The 22,996-nt window shown below is 46.5% G+C and overlaps 1 protein-coding gene and 1 long non-coding RNA gene across 2 annotated transcripts; one reads left to right on the top strand and one right to left on the bottom strand.

The window, feature by feature from the left end:
• The first annotated feature begins 3,140 nt into the window (after positions 1–3,140).
• lrrn2 (leucine rich repeat neuronal 2) lies at positions 3,141–7,269 on the top strand. Its single transcript, XM_055939969.1, has 2 exons — positions 3,141–3,478; positions 4,464–7,269. The coding sequence occupies exon 2, from the start codon at positions 4,734–4,736 to the stop codon at positions 6,486–6,488; it is 1,755 nt and encodes a 584-aa protein (XP_055795944.1). The 5' UTR covers positions 3,141–3,478; positions 4,464–4,733; the 3' UTR covers positions 6,489–7,269.
• A 48-nt stretch (positions 7,270–7,317) lies between these two features.
• LOC129866929 (uncharacterized) lies at positions 7,318–11,833 on the bottom strand. The gene is made up of 3 exons (XR_008761552.1): positions 9,573–11,833; positions 8,400–8,577; positions 7,318–8,255 (listed from the first exon to the last, which is right to left on the bottom strand). It is a non-coding gene; the product is annotated as an uncharacterized LOC129866929 (long non-coding RNA).
• Positions 11,834–22,996: the final 11,163 nt, after the last annotated feature.

The raw sequence follows: 22,996 nt of genomic DNA, 5'->3' as shown, positions 1-22,996 counted from the left end.
TGTGCTAGCAAAACAGTCCTGTAGCTTAGCATCTGCTTCATCTGACCACTTTTTTATTGACCGAGTTACTGGTGCTTCCTGCTTTAATATTTGCTTGTAAGCAGGAATCAGGAGGATAGAATTATGGTCAGATTTGCAAAAAGGGAGGGCCAGGAGAGCTTTGTACGCATCTTTGTGTATGGAGTAAAGGTGGTCCAGAGTTTTTTTCCTCTCTGGTTGCATATTTAACATAAATTACAACATTTCTAAGTTTCCCTGCATTAAAGTCCCCGGCAACTAGGAGTGCCGCGTCTGGGTGAGCGTTTTCCTGTTTGCTTATGGCAGAAGACAGCTCATTGAGTGCGGTCTTAGTGCCAACCACATCAGTTTGTGGTAATAAATAGACAGCTACCAAAGATATAGATGAAAACTATCTTGGTAAATGGTGTGGTCTACAGCTTATCATGATATTCTAACTCAAGTGAGCAGAACCTTGAGACTTCCTTAATATTAGAGATCACACGCCAGCTGTTGAGCCTCCCTGACTCCGCTGTTCTGTCCTGCTGATTGTATAGAAAACCAGCTTGATTTAAATTGACCATGTCCTTGTTCAGCAATGACTTGGAGAAACATAGGATATTACAGTTCTTTAGATCACGTTGATCGGATAGTCTCGATAGGAACTCATACAGTTTTTTCTCCAGTGATTGCACATTCGCCAATAGAATGGAGGGTAGAGGCAATTTATCCACTCTGATGTAGTCTCGCCAGATATCCTTCACACTGACTCCTCCTTCTTCGATTGTGAAGTGACTTTATGACCAAAAATATCCTATTTACACTTTGTAGTCAATTTTGACACTATAATAAATGTTTCTGACTCATATCAATGCCACATAGGCCATTTTGAAAATGAGAAGTAGCATTTTAAGAGCAGTCACTCTTTAAAACCGTACTGGATTTAGTGGTGTGTCATATAGCCCCAACATGTGACCAAACAGACTGAGTTCTCTTTGGCCTTGTTAATCATGGCTAACTTGCATTTCATTTTCTTCTCTGAACTTAACCATCCACTACAAAACCCTCTCTTTCTCACACACACACACACACACACACACACACACACACACACACACACACACACACACACACACACACACACACACACACACACACACACACACACACACACACACACACACACACACACACACACACACACACACACACACACACACACACACACACACACACACACACACACACACACTTCATCCAACTCCTCTCCCAATGCAGGCTCCCTAGCAACCGGTTGCTATTAGATACTGCTGGCCTGTCACCATGGCAGCAGATTCTCCCTCATTCTCTCTGCAGTGTTACAACACACACACAACACCACACCATTTAGCTGTGCTGTGGAGGGTGTGTCATAAGTCCTTGAGGACTTCCCCAGTCCAGCACACCTGTTGTGGACAGAATTCCAATGCAGAGAGAGAGCGAGAGGAACAGGGAGGTAAAGAGGGAGAAAGAGCCATAAAGATTCAAAAGTATCACATGGTATCATACTGTATTGTATCATATTCATTCAAATGAGATGCACTTTCTTGAGGCTGCTGCTGATGTACAGTTTGCTTACACTGAAATTAATTACTAGAGAGGCAGAAGTGTTTGTCTGTCTGTGTGTGTTTGCTTTAGTGCTTTACTCTGATATATGAATCATTCCCTGGATCTGACACTGCAACATGCTTCACCTCAGCCCTAACTAAGGGTCATCGTAATGGAGCATATGATTTACAACCATGACTCAGTGTGAGTAGACCACACACACACAGAGAGAGGAAATGAGAAGAGAATAAAGGAAAGATGGAGGAGAGGAGAGGAGAATAGAGGAAAGACACAGGAGAAGAATTCAAGAGAACAGAGGAAGCGGTGCGTGTTTTCTCTCAAATAATAGCAATGCTCTCTGATTGTTGCTATGACGACCTCTCCTCTTGATTCCTTTTCATGCTGCTCCCTCTCATCCCTCATCCCCACTGCTTTTCAGCCTGCAGGGTGAACACGTGTGTGTGTCTCGGTGACATACTTTTCTGAATCTCTGTCACTCAGCTCCCATAATCCCCTTCTCTCTGCCCAACAGGAATCCTTCCATCCCTCCATTCTTCCATCCATCATCCATCCATCCTTATATCCTCTCTCTCTGATGTTCACATTCTGTGTTGTTATGTGAATAGGTAAGGTAAAAAAGGTAAACACTAAACATAACAGTCCATCCTGACTTAAATTAGGGTTAGATGGGTTAGGTTTATAATAAAGCTATATTTATATATCTTTATTTATAGACATGCTGATCGATCACACAATAAACACACACACATTCAAGCCTGAGTTTGAGCAGAAAAGCCTTGTGTTGAACTTTGTAGGTTAGGTGACTTGTCAGTGTTTGTTGGGAGAGAACGGAAACTTTTGTGCAATCCTTTTGTTTTTTCTCCTCAATTGTCACTAATGGCACAGGAATGTCTGAGGGCATAAACACACAAACACAAAGATATACAGTCATTCTCTTTTACACACAGACAGAAGGAAGAGGAGGGGGAGAGGTGCAACTGCTGGAGAGAGAGAAAGAGAAGATAGAATCTTCTGCTTTACTGCACACACACACGCGGGCAAACTCAGTGCACTGAAGCTCATATAGTTCATTGTCTATGTGGCCAGCAGCAATGCTCCAGTAAACCACTTTCTAAAAGCAAACCAGTGCGCTATTCCAAAAGCTAGGAGTACCTCTTAAAAGAGCATCTTAAATAATCCCACAGCGCCCCACCCCCCCACAACTATATCTATTTATTTAGGCTGATAGCTACGTTATTGAGGAAAAATGTACTTACTTTGACTGTGATATGTGGTTGTCCCACCTAGCTATTTTAAGATTAACGCACTAACTGTAATTTGCTCTGGATAAGAGCATCTACTAAATAACTCAAATGTAAAGCTCACTGAGCCTGCAATTATGAGGCATTGGAGAGTAGAGGGACAGAATCTCATATTAATTCATCTTTGTCTTTCCTGAGAGAGAGAGAGAGAGAGAGAGAGAGAGAGAGAGAGAGAGAGAGAGAGAGAGAGAGAGAGAGAGAGAGAGAGAGAGAGAGAGAGAGAGAGAGAGAACACATACACATTGACAAAGATACAGAGGGGTTGGGGAGAGCAGAGGCAGAAGGCAGATTCATCCTGTGGAGATCTCTCTCCACAGCCTCAGAGAGAAAAGCAGGGATATTTTAAAAAGAGAGAAAAACAGAGAAGGACATACAGATGTTTTAAGGAGAGAGAGATCGAAAGAGTGACGATTTAGGGTCGAGCTTGCCCTGAACACAGAGAAAAAGACAAGCTGACAGAATATTCCCAGATAAAAACAACAAAGCAAAAAGATTGAGTAGAGGTAAAGAGGCACAGAAGGAGAGAGAGGAAAGATCGAGAGATGCATGCAGTCAACGATACTCATCTGATGGTAAGGACTATTTCTCCGAGAGCTGCAAATGTTTGGACATAATTGCGTGAGTTTGTTTGCTAGGACATGTCTGGGTTAGACACAGACAGACACACAGAGCAGTAGAGTGGCACCTGTGGTGTGTCACAGTGTTGTCAGCTCATACGTGTGCTGAGACTCTGGCGTGTGTACGTGTTTGTGGCGTGTTTTTGTGTTTGGTGTGTGGTTGTGTGTGTGGTGTGTGTTTGTGTTTGCGTGGCAGCAGGGGGATGCATCTCTATTTGTATTGATCAGCACCCTTGCTTTCCCTCACTTCCTTCCTTTCCCTCTTCTCTATCCCCCGTCATTCCCTTTTCTTCGCTCTCACGCTCTTTTCTCTCCCATTCCTCCATGTCTCTGTCAGTATGTATAGCTAGTTCAGCTACATCCCTCCTACTGCAGTTCCAGGTCTCAGCTACAGCAAGACAACCTCCTCTCCTTTCTATTCCCTTTTCCCCTTCTGATATTTCCCCCCTCCTTTCCTCTTCTCCCCTTTTCTCCCCAGTGTGTGTGTGTGTGTGTGTGTGTTATTTCAAACTTCCTCTGTTGTCATTACTGGTGACCACTGCCACTAGGTGTTACTGGTGGTCATCAGTACACACACACACACACACACACACACACACACACACACACACACACACACACACACACACACACACACACACACACACACACACACACACACACACACACACACACACACACACACACACACACACACACACACACACACACACTTTAATTAATTGAATACACAATGAGAGTAAAGAAGAGGGAGATCAAAACTACATCAAATTAAATATAATCCATTACTTAGCAGGGATGCAGATGAAAAGAGGAAGTAAATGGTTGATGGACAGTTGAAAACACAGGAGGTATTCTCCTTTTAAATCCCTCCCTCTCACACTGGCTTTCTAAATGTGTTATAAACCTGACCTTGACCCATTGTCTGTCTCTCTCACAGGTAATCTCCAGAGTGTGTACAGAGCCACGCCCAATACACATGTCGCCACAATGTGACAGCGACTGTCTGACCACAGAGACCGTCACCTAGACAATCCACAACACTATACATTCCTACAGCACTGTAACCTGGCAACAGTAGATTCCTACAGCGCTGTAACTTTGTAACAACACTGAGTCAGTCACCATTGAATTGCCGCCGCTGAATCAACATCTCTGAATCAACTCCTATAGATCGACTCCTCTGAATCAACTCCTCTCTGCTGTGAGGATGCTGAGGGTGTCAATGGTCCTACTGAAGAGGCAGCTGATCCTGTGGGTGTGGGTGTCCAGTGCTCTAGTAGTCTATTCCCTGCCATGGCGGGTCTCCTGCCCGACAGGGTGTGTGTGTCAGATGAAGCCCTGGTTCTCCCCCCAGTCAGTGTCCTGCGAGGCTTCTACTGTGGACTGTAACAACCTGTTCCTAACCCAACTCCCCTCTCCTCTGCCCCCAGACACACACACCCTCCGTCTGCAGAGTAACCTGCTGTCTGCCCTGGAGATACCACTCTTACACACACTCCCCAACCTCACCGAGTTGGACCTGTCTCAGAACCGCTTCAGCTGTGTTAGAACCCTAACCTTAACTCAGCCCCAGGCTGCCTCCCTGCCCTCCTTACTCTCCTTGCACCTAGAGGAGAACCAGCTCTGGTTCCTGCCCCCTGCCTCCTTCTCCTCCCTGCCCGCCCTACAGGAGCTTTTCCTCAGCCACAACCGGCTGTTCTACCTGGCTCCTGGAGCATTCTCCGGCCTGGGCTTCCTGCTGCGCCTGCACCTCAACAACAACTACCTGACCTCAATTGAGCCCCGCTGGTTCACTCCCCTGCCCCGCCTCCAGGTGCTGATGCTGGGGGGAAACCCAGTGGAGGTCCTCCCTGACCGGGGATTCCAGGACCTGGGGTCTCTACACAGCCTGGTGCTGCGGGGCATGGGGCTGAAGGCGCTGACTGAGAGGGCCCTGGAGGGGCTGGACAGTCTGGAGAGCCTGTCCTTCTATGACAACCTCCTCACCACCGTCCCCACACAGGCTCTGAGGAGGATCCCGGGCCTCAAGTTCCTGGACCTGAACAAGAACCCTCTGAGTGTGGTTCAGACAGGGGACTTCAGGGACCTGATTCACCTGACAGAGCTGGGACTGAACAACATGGAGGAGCTGGTGGCCATCGAGAGGGCAGCCATGGAGAACCTGCCTGAGCTCACAAAGCTGGAGATCACCAACAACCCCCGGCTGTCCTACATCCACCCCCAGGCCTTCCTTCGGTTGGGCCGGCTAGAAAGTCTGATGCTCAACTCCAACGCTCTGAGCGCTCTGCACCAACACACTGTCCTGTCTCTGCCCAGCCTGAGGGAGGTCAGCCTGTACTCCAACCCCCTCCGCTGTGACTGCCTGTTCCGTTGGGTGGCTAAGGAGCAACCTCACACAGATACACAGATGCCGCAGGCTGTGAGGTTTATCCAGCCCCAGGCCACGTTGTGTTCTGAGCCTCCAGAGCTGAGGGCTCGTAGTGTGAGGGAGGTGTCAATCACCGAGATGTCAGCCTCCTGCCTACCCCTCATCCCCCCTGGTATCCTTCCTCACTACATGGGGGTGAGAGAGGGGGAGAGGCTGGCTCTGCACTGTCGCGCACTGGCAGAGCCTCAGCCCACAATCTATTGGGTCACTCCTTCTGGAATGAGACTAGGACCATCCAACCACACCCACAGCACCAAGCCTGCATCCAGCCAGACATCCTCTTACCATTCCCCATCACCCAGCCGAGCATCTGGTAATGCCTCAGTCCTCACCCCTTCCTCTCCCTCCTCCACTGCCTACCGGCTACTGCCAGAGGGGACATTGGAGATTGTCATGGGGACGGCCCGGGAGGCGGGTCTGTACACCTGTGTGGCTGAGAATACACTGGGGGCCGACACTCACAGTGTGACTGTAGGGGTGCAGGGGCAAGGGAGGGGGGGTTTGAGGCACCGGATGTTGGAGGGGAGAGGATAGGAGTTGAAGGAGAGGGTTTTGAGGGAGGTCAGGGCAAGGGTTAAGACAGCAAGCATGATGAGAAGCACACACACGAATAAAGCCTAGCTATATAAATAATTGATGATATAACAACACACACACTTACTTGCAGTCCAACGTTTCCAAAGATAACGGGTTATAGGATAGATACGGCTACCGCTCTTGGCGGCGGTACCATTGTAGGTGGTTGTGAAGCCCGATCCAGGAACCACATGTCCTGCCGGAGCTGGGACATGTTGGTTCTGAATCTGGAGCTGGTTTGGGAGCAATGGGGCCTGTAAATAGAACATATGACAGGGCAGTGATGTACAATCAGATATGTATTTATATTACACTATATATGCATACACATTGACATTGTTTGTGTTTGTATAAAGAGGACAATCAAACTGCAGTACTGCTTTCTATCCCCAGAACCTATCCACCTAACCCTAACCCAGCGATTGAACTTCAGGAGAGGACTCTCACCCTCTTTACTTACACTAGGGCACAGGCATTTTCTAAACAGTGCCGTTTTATGGTAGCCTATCCTTGCTTTCTTTGAGGTTTTGTAAATCAAAGTGCTTAATGTGAGCAGCCCTTTCTCACTCCGCCCCTTCCCTTGGCTCTCTATCACATGACTTTATTATTCTATCCAACTGCCTGTACATACCATGATCTACTTTTCCTACCCAGTATACCACTTCTCTTTCAAAGATGATTTAGATGTATTCAATTCTATTTTGAGCTATTATTAAAACATTTTGGACTGATATGCTGATGGTTTGTTTTCCTGACTATTAACCAATTCCCTTATCGCTGGAGGCATGTGCGGAGGCAGATGAGTGCAATAAATGATTCACTCTCCAAAACGGTAAGTTGACTACATTGAATTGACCACAATCTTTCTATCCATCTTCCTACGACAACTTAAATTCATATTCAATTACATGTATAACCTATACATTTCTACTGGCCATGGTATGTATTAGCAATATTTCCAGAGTAATTAAATACAATCTCAGATCATAACACCCTACATAATTAGTATGCTGTGCAGAAGAGCCATAGTGTTTATGCTGAAAAAGAGCACAAATACAACTGAAAGGCTCAGAAGTGTATTACTCCTCATTGAACACAGACACAACTTAACAGAGTCGATTGAAGGAACTCAGGTGTTAGCCTCTCAACAGGTCTTTGTAAACAAGTCTCATGAACAGCTTAATTATTATATAGCTTTTTCTCTTTATTCCTCACCAACAGAGTGCCTTTTACCGAGACAAGGAACTTTGCTCTTACTGAAGGCATTGATTCATTATTTTCTGAACAGTCCTGGTTCTGCTTCTGGGCCCATCACACAGTACTGCCATTGTTTTCCAGGACCTTGTACTTGATGGGGTAGTAGGGGTAGCACTGACTGCTGTCAAACACAACAAAAACAGTAGGATTCTCCATCCGATTCACACAGGAGTCATAGTGATCCCGTCCAGAGCTTGTTTGGTTGGGGAGTCGAGGGGGGACGGACGTAGTCTATCGTTCCTAATCAGGTTTTACCCACATGAACCCAGTGTCTCGGCCCTCTGACGGAGTAGCGGTGAGCTTGCTGGGCAAAACGGCAAAGTAAATGCTATGGCTGTGACGGCTAGTGGGTCAAGCCACACGCGGTTTGAAGTTCTGTCCGGAGAAAGCCTTGACAGCACTCTCTGAGGTTCCATGGAACAGGTGTCTCTGCAGGACTGTGCCAGGATCCACCTGCATGTGTTGCTTCTGCCAAGGGAACACACACAACACACTGTCAAAGATTTACTCACACACAGAAAATATGTGCATTTTGAATATATTTGAAGTGCTCAATGTTAGCGGGGACAAGTCTTATATTCTATACTTGTCCCACTGGAAGGTGTTCTGGACCTGCTGCAGGCTGATGATCTGGGCATGGCTCTCTGGCATTGTTCTGCAGAACTGGTCATGGACCGTCCTGTAAACCAGTGTCCCAGGGGGAACCTTCAGCATGCAGAAGGTGTTCCCTTGGCTCAGGCTCCAGACTGGGGAGTAGTGGAGGCTGAACACACCCACATCTGGGGGTGTCCTAGGAGATCACATTCACATTAATTAATGTCCTTATTAGTAATACTGGATATAATAATACATTTTCTCATTGTGAGGTAATTAAAGTAAAAGACAGTATGAACAACATCCACAGTGAAATGTGATATTAACTTATGTAAACATTACATCAACAATGTTTTATAACAGAACAATTCCATATCACAAATGTAATAGTGTATGTTGAATTGGTTTGATTTGGTGAATGCCCTCCAGTATTTATGCTGCAGTAGTTTATGTGTCGGGGGGCTAGGGTCAGTTTGTTATATCTGGAGTACTTCTCCTGTCTTATCCGGTGTCCTGTGTGAATTTAAGTGTGCTCTCTCTAATTCTCTCTTTCTTTCTCTCTCTCGGAGGACCTGAGCCCAAGGACCATGCCTCAGGACTACCTGGCATGATGACTCCTTGCTGTCCCCAGTCCACCTGGCCGTGCTGCTGCTCCAGTTTCAACTGTTCTGCCTGCGGCTATGGAACCCTGGCCTGTTCACCGGACGTGCTACCTGTCCCAGACCTGCTGTTTTCAACTCTCTAGAGACAGCAGGAGCGGTAGAGATACTCTTAATGATTGGCTATGAAAAGCCAACTGACATTTACTCCTGAGGTGCTGACTTGCTGCACCCTTGACAACTACTGTGATTATTATTATTTGACCATGCTGGTCATTTATGAACATTTGAACATCTTGGCCATGTTCTGTTATAATCTCCACCCGGCACAGCCAGAAGAGGACTGGCCACCCCTCATAGCCTGGTTCCTCTCTAGGTTTCTTCCTAGGTTTTGGCCTTTCTAGGGAGTTTTTCCTAGCCACCGTGCTTCTACACCTGCATTGCTTGCTGTTTGGGGTTTTAGGCTGGGTTTCTGTACAGCACTTTGAGATATCAGCTGATGTAAGAAGGGCTATATAAATACATTTGATTTGATTTGTATAACCATATCCACGACTCTGTGGAAGATAACCTGTGACTATGTGCATGCTACCTGAAGTGTGGTCTTGGGGGGTGTTGTAATTAGGTAGCCGGTCTGCGCCTGACCCTGCGCGTGGAGACTGTGGTGTAGTTCCACGGGGTCATGATGAAGAAGTACATCAACAGCCAGTGTTTCTGCAGCCAGAAGCTGTCCGCTGTTCGTCTATAGTTCGCCTTCGTCTATAGTGCCCTCCTGGGTGGTACAGGGAAGTATGATGAAGTCAGGCCCAAACTACAGATCTAGGATCAGATCAGCCTCCAACTAGTCCTGAACATAATCAATAGGCTGTTGCAAAGATATCTGATCCAGTATCAGTTATTATGGGCAACTTCTACCTACTTCAAAGGAAGACATGTACCAGCAATCCTGGAACAGCCACCTCTCCAACTTTCATTTGCATCATCTCTGATTTTAAAGTACTCAGTAGGTCAAAGCGGTATGGTGGAGATCTATCTAGCACTATCACTCATCTGGGGCCATCAGGGGAAGGAGGACAGGTAACCTATCCACGGACTGAGGACTCACTCAGAAAAATTCTCTAGTCAAACAAATAAAACATTTCAGACGGCCAGTAACCTTCTATACATCAGCCTAGTTAATTTGTGTCAGAAGTGAAAACTGAATGAGGTGCGATAACTTTCAAATCAAATTGTATTTGTCACATGCGCCGCCCTTGTGGGATTCCCAGTAGAAACGACAGTGGTTTGCGATGTAGTTGAGCCTGCTGACTGCTGTCCACAGTGGAATTATCCACCTTCATTGTTTTAAAGTTCAATAAGATGTTTTCCTCAAGGATCCTAGAAAAAGAGAACATGCACGCAGTACCTCAGCCAAATAATGGTCTATCTACATTCAGATTCAATCATTGCCATTTGCCACACAACCACAGGGTGGTGCTGTTTGCTTTAGGTTTTTATTTTTGTTTTAGAAAAGTCAGACAAGAGAGATCATGACAAGACTGATCATTTACCCTCACTTCTTGGACAGACCAGAGCCTTAGATATGCAGTTTTAGAAACTGTTCTTCGTCCTGTAAGATTTACATGGTAACACATTAATGTTGATAGCGCACAGGGCTCCGGGCCAGAAGGTTGTGGGTTCGCAGACCACGGTGAACAACAGTAGGGGTGGTAAGATCTCCTTTATAGTGAAAGCATTATATCAGTGATCGCATTTGTAGGTCCGAGAAAACGTTGCCTTTTATAAACATTTTTACATAATTGTACATATTAGCAGAATATTTTTTAATACAACACAAATTACCGAAATTACAGGCTAAGAATGTACAGAAATATAAACCTATATTTGTTAATCGTATCATATGTCTCCAATGCCAAATCAGTGTGTCTTGTTGATTGCAACGAAACTGTTCTTGTTTGCAAATAATTAAATATGATATGTCATTAGGAATCTGAGCGTGGTACTTTCAAAAGTTAAACCAACCATTCCACCCCAGACAGAGTATGACGCAGAAAAATGTAAGCTACTTTTCTTCCGTGGTTTAACTAACCCAACGACAGAAGGTCACACGTGTTTCCCTAAAAGCTGTCTGGGTTTAAACATCTTCTACTGTACAGAAAGTGAATAGCTTAATCAATTGATAATGACAGAATTAGATTACTTCCCAAGCAAAGTCAATTGTTTGTCTCCTAGGCTATAGAAGGTTTTAGCGCAGCCTTTGAATGTCAAAGAAACAAAACGATGCTATCCCCATACGCATCCGCGTCATGTTTACCCTGGGTATGTTGGCTTGATTCTAGCATAAAGCATCGCAGACCAAACGCTGTTCACTTTATAAAATCGGATTTTCCTAAAAATCTTAAGCTACCAAGGTGTATGCCTGTTCTTTTGTTCTTTAATAACAAGTAGGCCTATTGCATTCCCTTAACTCGAGTCGTAGTTTTAACTTAACAGCCCTTCACTGACATGGAGGTAGACTATTTAAAGTGTATGGTGGGTGGAGGAACTGACCTACAAATCTATGGATATAGCAGCCCATAGCCTAATTTCGCCTGTCAAACAGGTAGGCCTACTTCTTATTTATTACATAGGGAGAAATAGGCTCCAACACAAAGCCTTCTTGTTGTTAGTAAAGCATAATTAAAATGATGACGTTAACATTAATTATGCATACTCGAATTTGCCTTCTTTCAGCACCATGAGCTGTCCATTTCCAATTCATTGTGCTGCAGCTGCTTCAAGTTTCAGCACCAATGTAAGTCACTAGAAATCTGGCCTATTGCGAGGTCAATAAGGCCCAACAGTGGAGTCCTAATACCCATAAAACCTAGCGGTCAAACAGGGAAATGGTTCCAATCGTTTTTCCACCATAGATGTTTTTCCATAGGGGATTTTAGAAACGCTTAAAATAAGGGCTGTGTTTCGTGTAGGCTTACCCTGGCGTGACATTTTGTTAACCATGTAAATATCTCTCGGACAAGGTGACGTTTATCAATATATTCGGTTCTATTTATCTCAGATTCGAAAATGCTAATTAGCATTCAAGTAAACATCATACAAAACTAGAAATCACTGCAAGCTTCTGCACGTTATCTCTAGCTGACACCTTTGCTAACAGGTATTGTGTCAATTTAAAAATCGCACAAGACAGTTCACAGAATTATTAATTTAAAGATATTTAGCCAGTTCCTTCATTACTACATTTAGCTAACATTAGTTAATCCAGAGATTCTTACAACTCGCCCAAGCCTCCCCATTTCTCCTTCACCCAAATCCAGATAGCTGATGTTCTGAAAGAGCTGGACCCCTACAAATCAGCCGGGCTAGACAATCTGGACCCTCTCTTTCTAAAATTATCTGCCGAAATTGTTGCAACCCCTATCGCTAGCCTGTTCAACCTCTCTTTCGTATCGTCTGAGAATCACAAAGATTGGAAAGCTGCCGCGGGACACTCTAGACCCAAACTGCTACAGACCTATATCTATCCTACCCTGCCTTTCTAAGGTCTTCGAAAGCCAAGTTAACAAACAGATTACTGACCATTTCGAATCCCACCGTACCTTCTCCGCTATGCAATCTGGTTTCAGAGCTGGTCATGGGTGCACCTCAGCCACGCTCAAGGTCCTAAACGATATCATAACCGCCATCAATAAGAGACATTACTGTGCAGCCGTATTCATCGACCTCGCCAAGGCTTTCGACTCTGTCAATCACCACATTCTTATCGGCAGACTCAACAGCCTTGGTTTCTCAAATAATTGCCTCGCCTGGTTCACCAACTACTTCTCAGACAGAGTTCAGTGTGTCAAATCGGAGGGCCTGTTGTCCGGCCCTCTGGCAGTCTCTATGGGTGTGCCACAGGGATCAATTCTCGGGCCGACTCTCTTCTCTGTATACATCAATGATGTCGCCCTTGCTGCTGGTGATTATCTGATCCACCTCTACGCAGACGACACCATTCTGTATAGCTCTGGCCTTTCTTTGGACACGGTGTTAACTAACCTCCAGACGAGCTTCAATGCCATACAACTCTCATTCCGTGGCCTCCAACTGCTCTTAAATGCAAGTAAAACTAAATACACGCTCTTCAACCAATCGCTGCCCGTCCAGCATCACTACGCTGGACAGTTCTGACTTAGAATATGTGGACAACTACAAATACCTGGGTGTCTGGTTAGACTCTAAACTCTCCTTCCAGACTCACATTAAGCATCTCCAATCCAAAATTAAATCTAGAATTGGCTTCCTATTTCGCAACGAAGCATCCTTCACTCATGCTGCCAAACATACCTTCGTAAAACTGACCATCCTACCGATCCTCGACTTCAGCGATGACATTTACAAAATAGCCTCCAACACTCTACTCAACCAAATGGATGCAGTCTATCACAGTGCCATCTGTTTTGTCACCAAAGCCCCAAAATGGCGCCGGAAGAAATGGCAGTAGCTTTACGGGCGACCAACCAATTGTGCTATTATGTGGTTTTTTTTCGCGTTATTTGTAACTTATTTTGTACATAATGTTTCTGCAACCGTATCTTACGGCAAAAAAGAGCTTCTGGATATCAGGACAGTGATCACTCACCTCGGATTAGACAAAGATTTTTTCAACAACAAGCGAGACTCACATGACATTCTCCAAACACCCGGCAGGGCTGACATCCAAGTTATTTGCAAGAAGAAGCGACGCAGGTACAGAGGACAAAGAGCCGGATGCCTGGTCAGGACCCGGAGAAGGCGAGTAAGAAAGCTACCGTTACCGTCAATAGTACTCGCCAACGTGCAATCATTGGACATTAAATTAGACGAGGTACGATCACGAATATCCTACCAACGGGACATCAAAAACTGTAATATCCTATGTTTCACGGAATCGTGGCTGAATGACGACATGGATATTCAGCTAGCGGGATACACGCTGCACCAGCAGGATAGAACAGCACACTCCGGTAAGACGGGGGGGGGGGGGCGGTCTGTGCATATTTGTAAACAACAGCTGGTGCACGAAATCTAAGGAAGCCTCTAGATTTTGCTCGCCTGAAGTAGAGTATATTGTGATAAATTGCAGGCCGCACTACTTGCCTAGAGAGTTCCCAGCTATACTTTTCGTGGCTATTTATTTACCACCACAAACAGATGTTGGCACTAAGACCACACTCAGTCAGCTGTATAAGGAAATAAGCAAGCAGGAAACCACTCACCCAGAGGTGGCGCTCCTAGTGGCCGGAGACTTTAATGCAGAGAAACTTAAATCAGTTCTACCAAATCTTTATCAACATGTTAAATGTGCAGCCAGAGGGAAAAAAATTCTAGATCACCTGTACTCCACATACAGAGACGCGTACAAAGCTCACCCTCGTTCTCCATTTGGTAAATCCGACCACAACGCTATCCTCCTGATTCCTGCTTCCTGCTGAGAGCATCAGCTGTTCTGGACGACTGTGTGATCACGCTCTCCGTAGCCGACGTGAGTAAGACCTTTAAACCGTTCAACATACACAAGGCTGCGGGGCCAGACGGATTACCAGGACGTGTGCTCTGGGCATGTGCTGACCAACTGGCAGGTGTCATCACTGACATTTTCAACATGTCCCTGATTGAGGCTGTAATAACAACATGTTTCAAGCAGACCACCATAGTCTCTGTGCCCAAGAACACAAAGGCAACCTGCCTAAATGACTACAGACCCGTAGCACTCACGTCCGTAGCCATGAAGTGCTTTGAAAGGCTGGTAATGGCTCACATCAACACCATTATCCCAGAAACCCTAGACCCACTCCAATTTGCATACCGCCTAAACAGATCCACAGATGATGCAATCTCTATTGCACTCCACACTGCCCTCTCCCACCTGGACAAAAGGAAACACTTATGTGAGAATGCTATTCGTTGACTACAGCTCAGCGTTCAACACCATAGTACCCTCAAAGCTCATCACTAAGTTAAGGAACCTGGGACTAAACACCTCCCTCTGCAACTGGATCCTGGACTTCCTGACGGGCCGCCCCCAGGTGGTGAGGGTAGGTAGCAATACATCTGCCACGCTGATCCTCAACACTGGAGCTCCCCAGGGGTGCGTGCTCAGTCCCCTCCTGTACTCCCTGTTCACCCAAGACTGCATGGCCAGGCACGACTCCAACACCATCATTAAGTTTGCAGACAACACAACAGTGGTAGGCCTGATCACGACAATGACGAGACAGCCTATAGGGAGGAGGTCAGAGACCTGGCCGGGTGGTGCCAGAATAACAACCTATCCCTCAACGTAACCAAGACTAAGGAGATGATTGTGGACTACAGGAAAAGGAGCACCGAGCACGCACCCATTCTCATCGACGGGGCTGTAGTGGAGCAGGTTGAGAGCTTCAAATACCTTGGTGTCCACATCAACAACAAACTAGAACGGTCCAAACACACCAAGACAGTTGTGAAGAGGGCACGACAAAGCCTATTCCCCCTCAGGAAACTAAAAAGATTTGGCATGGGTCCTGAGATCCTCAAAAGGTTCTACAGCTGCAACATCGAGAGCATCCTGACCGGTTGCATCACTGCCTGGTACGGCAATTGCTCGGCCTCCGACCTCAAGGCACTTCAGAGGGTAGTGCGTACAGCCCAGTACATCACTGGGACAAAGCTGCCTGCCATCCAGGACCTCTACACCAGGCGGTGTCAGAAGAAGGCCCTAAAAATTGTCAAAGACCCCAGCCACCCCAGTCATAGACTGTTCTCTCTACTACCGCATGGCAAGAGGTACCGGAGTGGCAAGTCTAGGACAAAAAGGCTTCTCAACAGTTTTTACTCCCAAGCCATAAGACTCCTGAACAGGTAATCAAATGGCTACCCGGACTATTTGCATTGTGTGCCCCCCCCCAACCCCTCTTTTTACGTTGCTGCTACTCTCTGTTTATCATATATGCATAGTCACTTTAACTTTACCTTCATGTAAATGCTACCTCAATTGGCCCGACCAGCCAGTGCTCCCGCACGTTGGCTAACCGGGCTATCTGCGTTGTGTCCCACCACCCGCCAACCCCTCTTTTTATGCTACTGTTCATCATATATGCACAGTCACTTTAACCATACCTACATGTACATACTACCTCAATAAGCCTGACTAACCGGTGTCTGTATATAGCCTTGCTGCTGTTATTTTCAAATGTATTTTTACTGTTGTTTTATTTCCCCCCCCACACACACACACACACACACACACACACACACACACACACACACACACACACACACACACACACACACACACACACACACACACACACCTTTTTTCCGCACCATTGGTTAGAACCTGTAAGTAAGCATTTCACTGTAAGGTCTACACCTGTTGTGTTCAGCGCACGTGACAAATAAACTTTGATTTGATTTACTACCCACCACTGCAACCTGTACGCTTTTGGCTGGCCCTGGCTTCATACTCGTCGCCAAACCCACTGGCTCCAAGTCATCTTCAAGTCTCTGCTAGGTAAAGCACCGCCTTACCTCAGCTCACTGGTCACCATAGCAGCACCTACCCGTAGCACGCGCTCCAGCAGGTATATCTCACTGGTCACCCCCAAAGCCATTTCTTCCTTTGGCCGCCTTTCCTTCCAGTTCTCTGCTGCCAATGACTGGAACGAACTGCAAAAGTCACTAAAGCTGGAGACTCATATCTCCCTCACTAGCTTTAAGCACCAACTGTCAGAGCAGCTCACAGATCACTGCACCTGTACATAGCCCATCTGTAAATAGCCCATCCAACCACCTCATCCCCATACTGTATTTATTTATTTATCTTGCTCCTTTGCACCCCAGTATCTCTACTTGCACATTCATATATATATTCTGCACATCTACCATTCCAGTGTTTAATTGCTATATTGTAATTACTTCGCCACCACGGCCTATGGTGGCGAAGTGTAAATACAGGGTAAATACAAGGGAGGGTAAATACAGGCAAATATATTGATATAAGTCCCCTTGCCCTAGAGGGATTAACACGGTTATCAAAACGTCACGCCAGACTAAGCCTAAACAAAACACCCCTTATTTTAAGTATTTCTAAAATCCCCTATGCAAAAAATGTATGCTGGAAAAACGATTGGAACCAATTCCCTGTTTGACTGTTAGGTTTTATGGGTATTATGACTTGTACTGTGGTACTCTATAACTCTGATAACGAGGCCTAAATCATGGGCAAGAAACATATTGTTTTTAATAAAATCTATTCTGGTAGTAGAAAGCTATCAAAGTTGACCACCGTCCTCATCTTCGCACACTCTCTTCTAAAAACGGAACATAAGCTATAGGCTAGTCCGGCGTAAGATAGGCATAGTAAAAAAAAATGCAGTAATAAAAATGTTTTCTTTGAAGAAGCATTTGACTCTCGCCTATGCAGCACAGCTATTGTTTAGGCAGCACAAAATAATGTTTTTGATCGGCAAGAGCAGTGCAGGCCAGGGCTAGAATATCCATTGCAGTGTGTAATGCAGCCTTTTATTTCCACCATCTCAGCAGCTATCTTAGAAATATAACTTTGCTCTGTGTTTCTCCGAGCATGCACTTAGTAGCCTATAGGTTATGGATAATTTGATTGAGACCACACTAAATAGCCAATAGGTTCACTTGATATTATGCACCCAGTGGAGAATCAGAAATGAGGGGAGGCATTGGGCACACATCAATATATAGCCTTATAAGCAACCAATTATAAAACACTGAGAAATATTGACATTTCATCAATTACATTACCCTCCCCTGGACTAGATAAAAAAAAGACTAAACCCTCCAGATCACAACACTATCCTCAGTGTCCATGTCAAGCTGCGGGGGACCTTGGAGCGGGGCACGGTGACAGGGACAGGGGTTGTGAGGTTTGGTTAGGGGTGGGCGTAGGGTGTGGGGTTGGGGATAAGCGTGGTGTTTATAGGTGGGGTAACTGGGGTTACGAATATCGGTGGTGTCGTGGTGGGCTGTTCTAGACTCAGAGGCTGTGCTAGAGCTGAGGGTGGAGAGGTGTGGTGTTCTAGACTCAGAGGCTGTGCTAGAGCTGAGGGTGGAGAGGTGTGCTGTGAGGGAGGTGGGTTCAGGACTACAGGGAAGGTGTTTAGGCAGGGCAGCAAGGGTTACAGTTTGCCTGGTGTGTTTAGGTCCAGCTGGACGGGGCAGCTTGGAGCGGAGGAGGGTTGAAGTGTGTTTAGGCCCAGCTGGACGGGGCAGCTTGGAGCGGAGGAGGGTTGAAGTGTGTTTAGGCCCAGCTGGACGGGGCAGCTTGGAGCGGAGGAGAGTTGAAGTGTGTTTAGGCCCAGCTGGACGGGGCAGCTTGGAGCGGAGGAGGGTTGAAGTGTGTTTAGGCCCAGCTGGACGGGGCAGCTTGGAGCGGAGGAGGGTTGAAATGTGTTTAGGCCCAGCTGGACGGGGCAGCTTGGAGTGGAGGAGGGTTGAAGTGTGTTTAGGCCCAGCTGGACGGGGCAGCTTGGAGCGGAGGAGGGTTGAAGTGTGTTTAGGCCCAGCTGGACGGGGCAGCTTGGAGCGGAGGAGGGTTGAAGGAGCAGGAGGGTGTGGAGAGGTGCAGCAGATTCAAGCAGGGGCTTTAGAGCATCTTCGGGTTGAGAATCGTGCGCTGGTGGAATGGGGCACTGGACCCTGGGCCGGTGGCTGTGTTACCGGTGCTGGATCCTTGTGTATGAGGGCTGGGCTCGAGATCAGTACCCTGGGTTTAAACACTGGGCCTAAGTCCCAAGCCTTTTCCTGGACAGATCACGACTGGTGGTTTTCTATCTGAGATCAACTTAATGAGAAACAGACAGTCAGTCAAGTCACTGGTCATGAAGAACCACTTGTGCTTTGAGAGTTTGACGTATTTGCAAGTCTTGATTTCCGAAGTGATAATGAATAGCAACTGTATGCGCAACTGTGCCTGGCTGCTGATATGATTTAGGATTTTATTTTGAGGATGTCGGGGTTTCAGATCATTCAGAAATAAATAACATTCAGAACTTTCAGATAAATATTGTAGAAGCATACAAGATTCTATGGCAAGTGAATATTTTTTTAAATCAGCAAATAACCTTCTATTCTAAATATTTAAACCTGCTGAATAAGCCCCTCTATCCACGTAATACTGCTCGTGGTTTAGTGGCCATAAACGCTAGCTCGGGATAGTTCTTACCTGAGAGACCAACAGTTGTCTTTAATTTGGTCCAAAACAAAGAACAATTAGATTATGATTTTTTTTTATAATCCAGTCTTCAGGCTGCCCACAATGCTGCACCTGCCAGCCCGGTGAAATTTACTTCCATGAATTTCCTGCCGTTTGCAGAAAGAAAAAGGAAATCGTAATGTAGCTAGCGCCCGCGAAGGTAAATGACTGACTAAAGGCAGATGACGGGGAAAATAGACAGCATGCGACGGCAGAGCGTGGAGGTCAATGAAAGTATGTTGAGCATGGCAGGAAAACAGAAAATTAAAAGATGGAAGAAGGCAACATCTACCACTACACCTGAGGAGAGATAGGATGGGTGGGAAGAAGATGACGACAAAGGAAGGGAATCCAGCATGGCAGGAAAACAGAAAAAGGTGGAAGAAGGCAACATCTACTATTACACCTGGTGGTAGGTGTAAGACCCCCAAGATTAAGCCTCATCCTGATGATGATAAAGATAATTCTGGCACATTGGGTGTGAGTTTTTTGGGGGAGAGAATGGTGGTTCCATATGTGGTGTTAGGTTGGGTGGAGAAGAGGTTGGGGACTGTTGAGTTGGTGAAAGTAACTCGAAGTTGACGCATGATGATTTTTTGTTTTTCTACCATCCAGAGGGAGCGGGCGCTTCATACTAAACGCCTAGGGACAAGTACTGTGACTTGCTTTGTTCTCTGGAGCAGGGTGCCATTGAAAATAGTGATAACTGGGGTGCTGTTAAGTGTTGGGGAGGAGCAATTGAAATGGAAGATTCCAGGTGTCTGTGACATCCGCCATTTGGTGCAACGCAGACCTGGTGGAGAGTGTGTTGAAACAGAGAAAACATTGTCTGTTCTGCTAAGTCTTTCACTGAAAAAGTTACGTTAGGATGTGTCAGTTACACCGTGAGGACTTTTGTCCTGAACCCATTACAGTGTTTTAGGTGCCAAGCGTATGGTCATGTTGCATCAGTGTGTAGGAGGGAGATTCCTAGATGTGAGAAGTGTGCAGGAGGGCATGAGACAAAATATTGTGTAGTACTGGTGGAAGAGGTTGTGTGTGTTAAATGTAGGGGTAAAAGAGAAAAGCAGGTTGAGGTTGCTACAGAAGGTGTTGTATGCTGAGGCAGTGAAGACAGTAATAGTGGCAGATGAGTCCAGGGTGAGGGATCCTAAGAGGATCCCTGTGAGTAGGCCGAGGCCAATAGAGAGTGATGGGAATAACATGTAGTTCAGTAAGATTGAATTCTAAGCGTTCATAGCCATGGTTATGAACTGTGCTGCAGAAATGGTACGTAAATCACAGAAAATAGATGTTGTGGTGGCAGCTGCAAAGAAGTACTTGGGTGTATGAGATTTAACTTAAGAAGAGTTACAAGCGGCGCCGATGGCTGCCTCGCTTCGCGTTCCTTGGAAAATATGCAGTATTTTGTTTTTCTATGTGTTATTTCTTACATTGGTACCCCGGGTGATCTTAAGTTTCATTACATACAGCCGGGAGGAACTACTGAATATACGATTAACGTCAACTAACCACCCTTCCTACCAGGAATATGACTTTCCCGAAACGGATCCAGTGTCTTGCCTTCCACCCAATACAATGGACCTGATCCCAGCCGGCGAAGCTACACGACGCCGAAAAAGGGGCAAACGTAGCGGTCTCCTGGTCAGGCTTCGGAGACGAGCACATCGCGCTCCACTCCCTAGCATACTACTCGCCAATGTCCAGTCTCTTGAGAATAAGGTCGATGAAATCCGAGCACGGGTAACATTCGAGAGAGACATCAGGGATTGCAACGTGCTCTGCTTCACGGAAACATGGCTAACTGAAAAGACGCTAACGGAGTCGGTGCAGCCAGCTGGTTTCTTCACGCATCGCGCAGACAGAAACATACATCTTTCTGGTAAGAAGAGGGGCGGGGGGGTATGCCTCATGATTAACGAGACGTGGTGTGACCATCATTACAACACACAGGAACTAAAGTCATTCTGTTCACCTGATCTAGAACTCCTCACAATCAAATGTAGACCGCATTATCTACCAAGGGAATTCACTTCGGTCATAATCACAGCCGTATATATTCCCCCCCAAGCAGACACATCGATGGCCCTGAACGAACTCTATCTGACTCTCTGTAAACTGGAAACCACACACCCTGAGGCTGCATTCATCGTAGCTGGGGATTTTAACAAGGCTAATCTAAAAACAAAACTCCCTAAATTCTATCAGCACATCGATTGTCCGACCAGGGCTGGCAGAACTCTGGACCATTGTTATACTAACTTCCGCGACGCATATAAGGCCCTCCCCCGCCCTCCTTTCGGAAAAGCTGACCACGACTCCATTTTGTTGATTCCAGCCTACAAACAGAAATTAAAACTACAAGCTCCCGCGCTCAGGTCTGTTCAACGCTGGTCCGACCAATCTGAATCCACGCTTCAAGACTGCTTTGATCACGCGGATTGGAATATGTTCCGCACGGCGTCCAACAACAACAATGATGAATATGCAGATTCGGTGAGCGAGTTCATTAGGAAGTGCATTGACGATGTCGTACCCAGAGCAACGATTAAAACATTCCCAAACCAGAAACCGTGGTTTAACGGCAGCATTCGCGTGAAACTGAAAGCGCGAACCACTGCTTTTAACCAGGGCAAGGTGACCGGAAACATGACCGAATACACACAGTGTAGCTATTCTCTCCGCAAGGCTATTAAACAGGCTAACTCCCAGTACAGAGACAAAATTGAATCGCAATTCAACAGCTCAGACACAAGGGGTATGTGGCAGGGTCTACAGTCTATCACGGATTACAAAAAGAAAAGCAGCCCCGTCGCGGATCAGGATGTCTTGCTCCCAGACAGGCTAAATACCTTTTTTGCCCGCTTTGAGGATAATACAGTGCCACTGTCACGGCCCACTACCAAAACCTGCGGGCTCTCCTTCACTGCAGCCGAGGTGAGTAAAACATTTAAACGTGTTAACCCTCGCAAGGCTGCAGGCCCAAACGGCATTCCCAGCCGCGTCCTCAGAGCATGCGCAGACCAGCTGGCTGGTGTGTTTACGGACATATTCAATCAATCCTTAGCCCAGTCTGCTGTTCCCACATGCTTCAAGAGGGCCACCATTGTTCCTGTTCCCAAGAAAGCTAAGGTAACTGAGCTAAACGACTACCGCCCCGTAGCACTCACTTCCGTCATCATGAAGTGCTTTGAGAGACTAGTCAAGGACCATATCACCTCCACCCTACCGGACACCCTAGACCCACTCCAATTTGCTTACCGACCCAATAGGTCCACAGACGACGCAATCGCAACCACACTGCACACTGCCCTAACCCATCTGGACAAGAGGAATACCTATGTGAGAATGCTGTTCATCGACTACAGCTCAGCATTTAACACCATAGTACCCTCCAAACTCGTCATCAAGCTCGAGACCCTGGGCCTCGACCCCGCCCTGTGCAACTGGGTCCTGGACTTCCTGACGGGCCGCCCCCAGGTGGTGAGGGTAGGTAACAACATCTCCACCCCGCTGATCCTCAACACTGGGGCCCCACAAGGGTGCGTTCTGAGCCCTCTCCTGTACTCCCTGTTCACCCACGACTGCGTGGCCATGCACGCCTCCAACTCAATCATCAAGTTTGCGGACGACACTACAGTGGTAGGCTTGATTACCAACAACGACGAGACGGCCTACAGGGAGGAGGTGAGGGCCCTCGGAGTGTGGTGTCAGGAAAATAACCTCACACTCAACGTCAACAAAACAAAGGAGATGATTGTGGACTTCAGGAAACAGCAGAGGGA

This window comes from Salvelinus fontinalis, chromosome 12, assembly GCF_029448725.1.
Source record: "Salvelinus fontinalis isolate EN_2023a chromosome 12, ASM2944872v1, whole genome shotgun sequence".
NCBI classification, from domain to species: Eukaryota; Metazoa; Chordata; class Actinopteri; order Salmoniformes; family Salmonidae; genus Salvelinus; species Salvelinus fontinalis.
The sequence above is the reverse complement of the archived record's forward strand: the minus strand, read 5'-3'. Positions and strand labels throughout refer to the sequence as shown.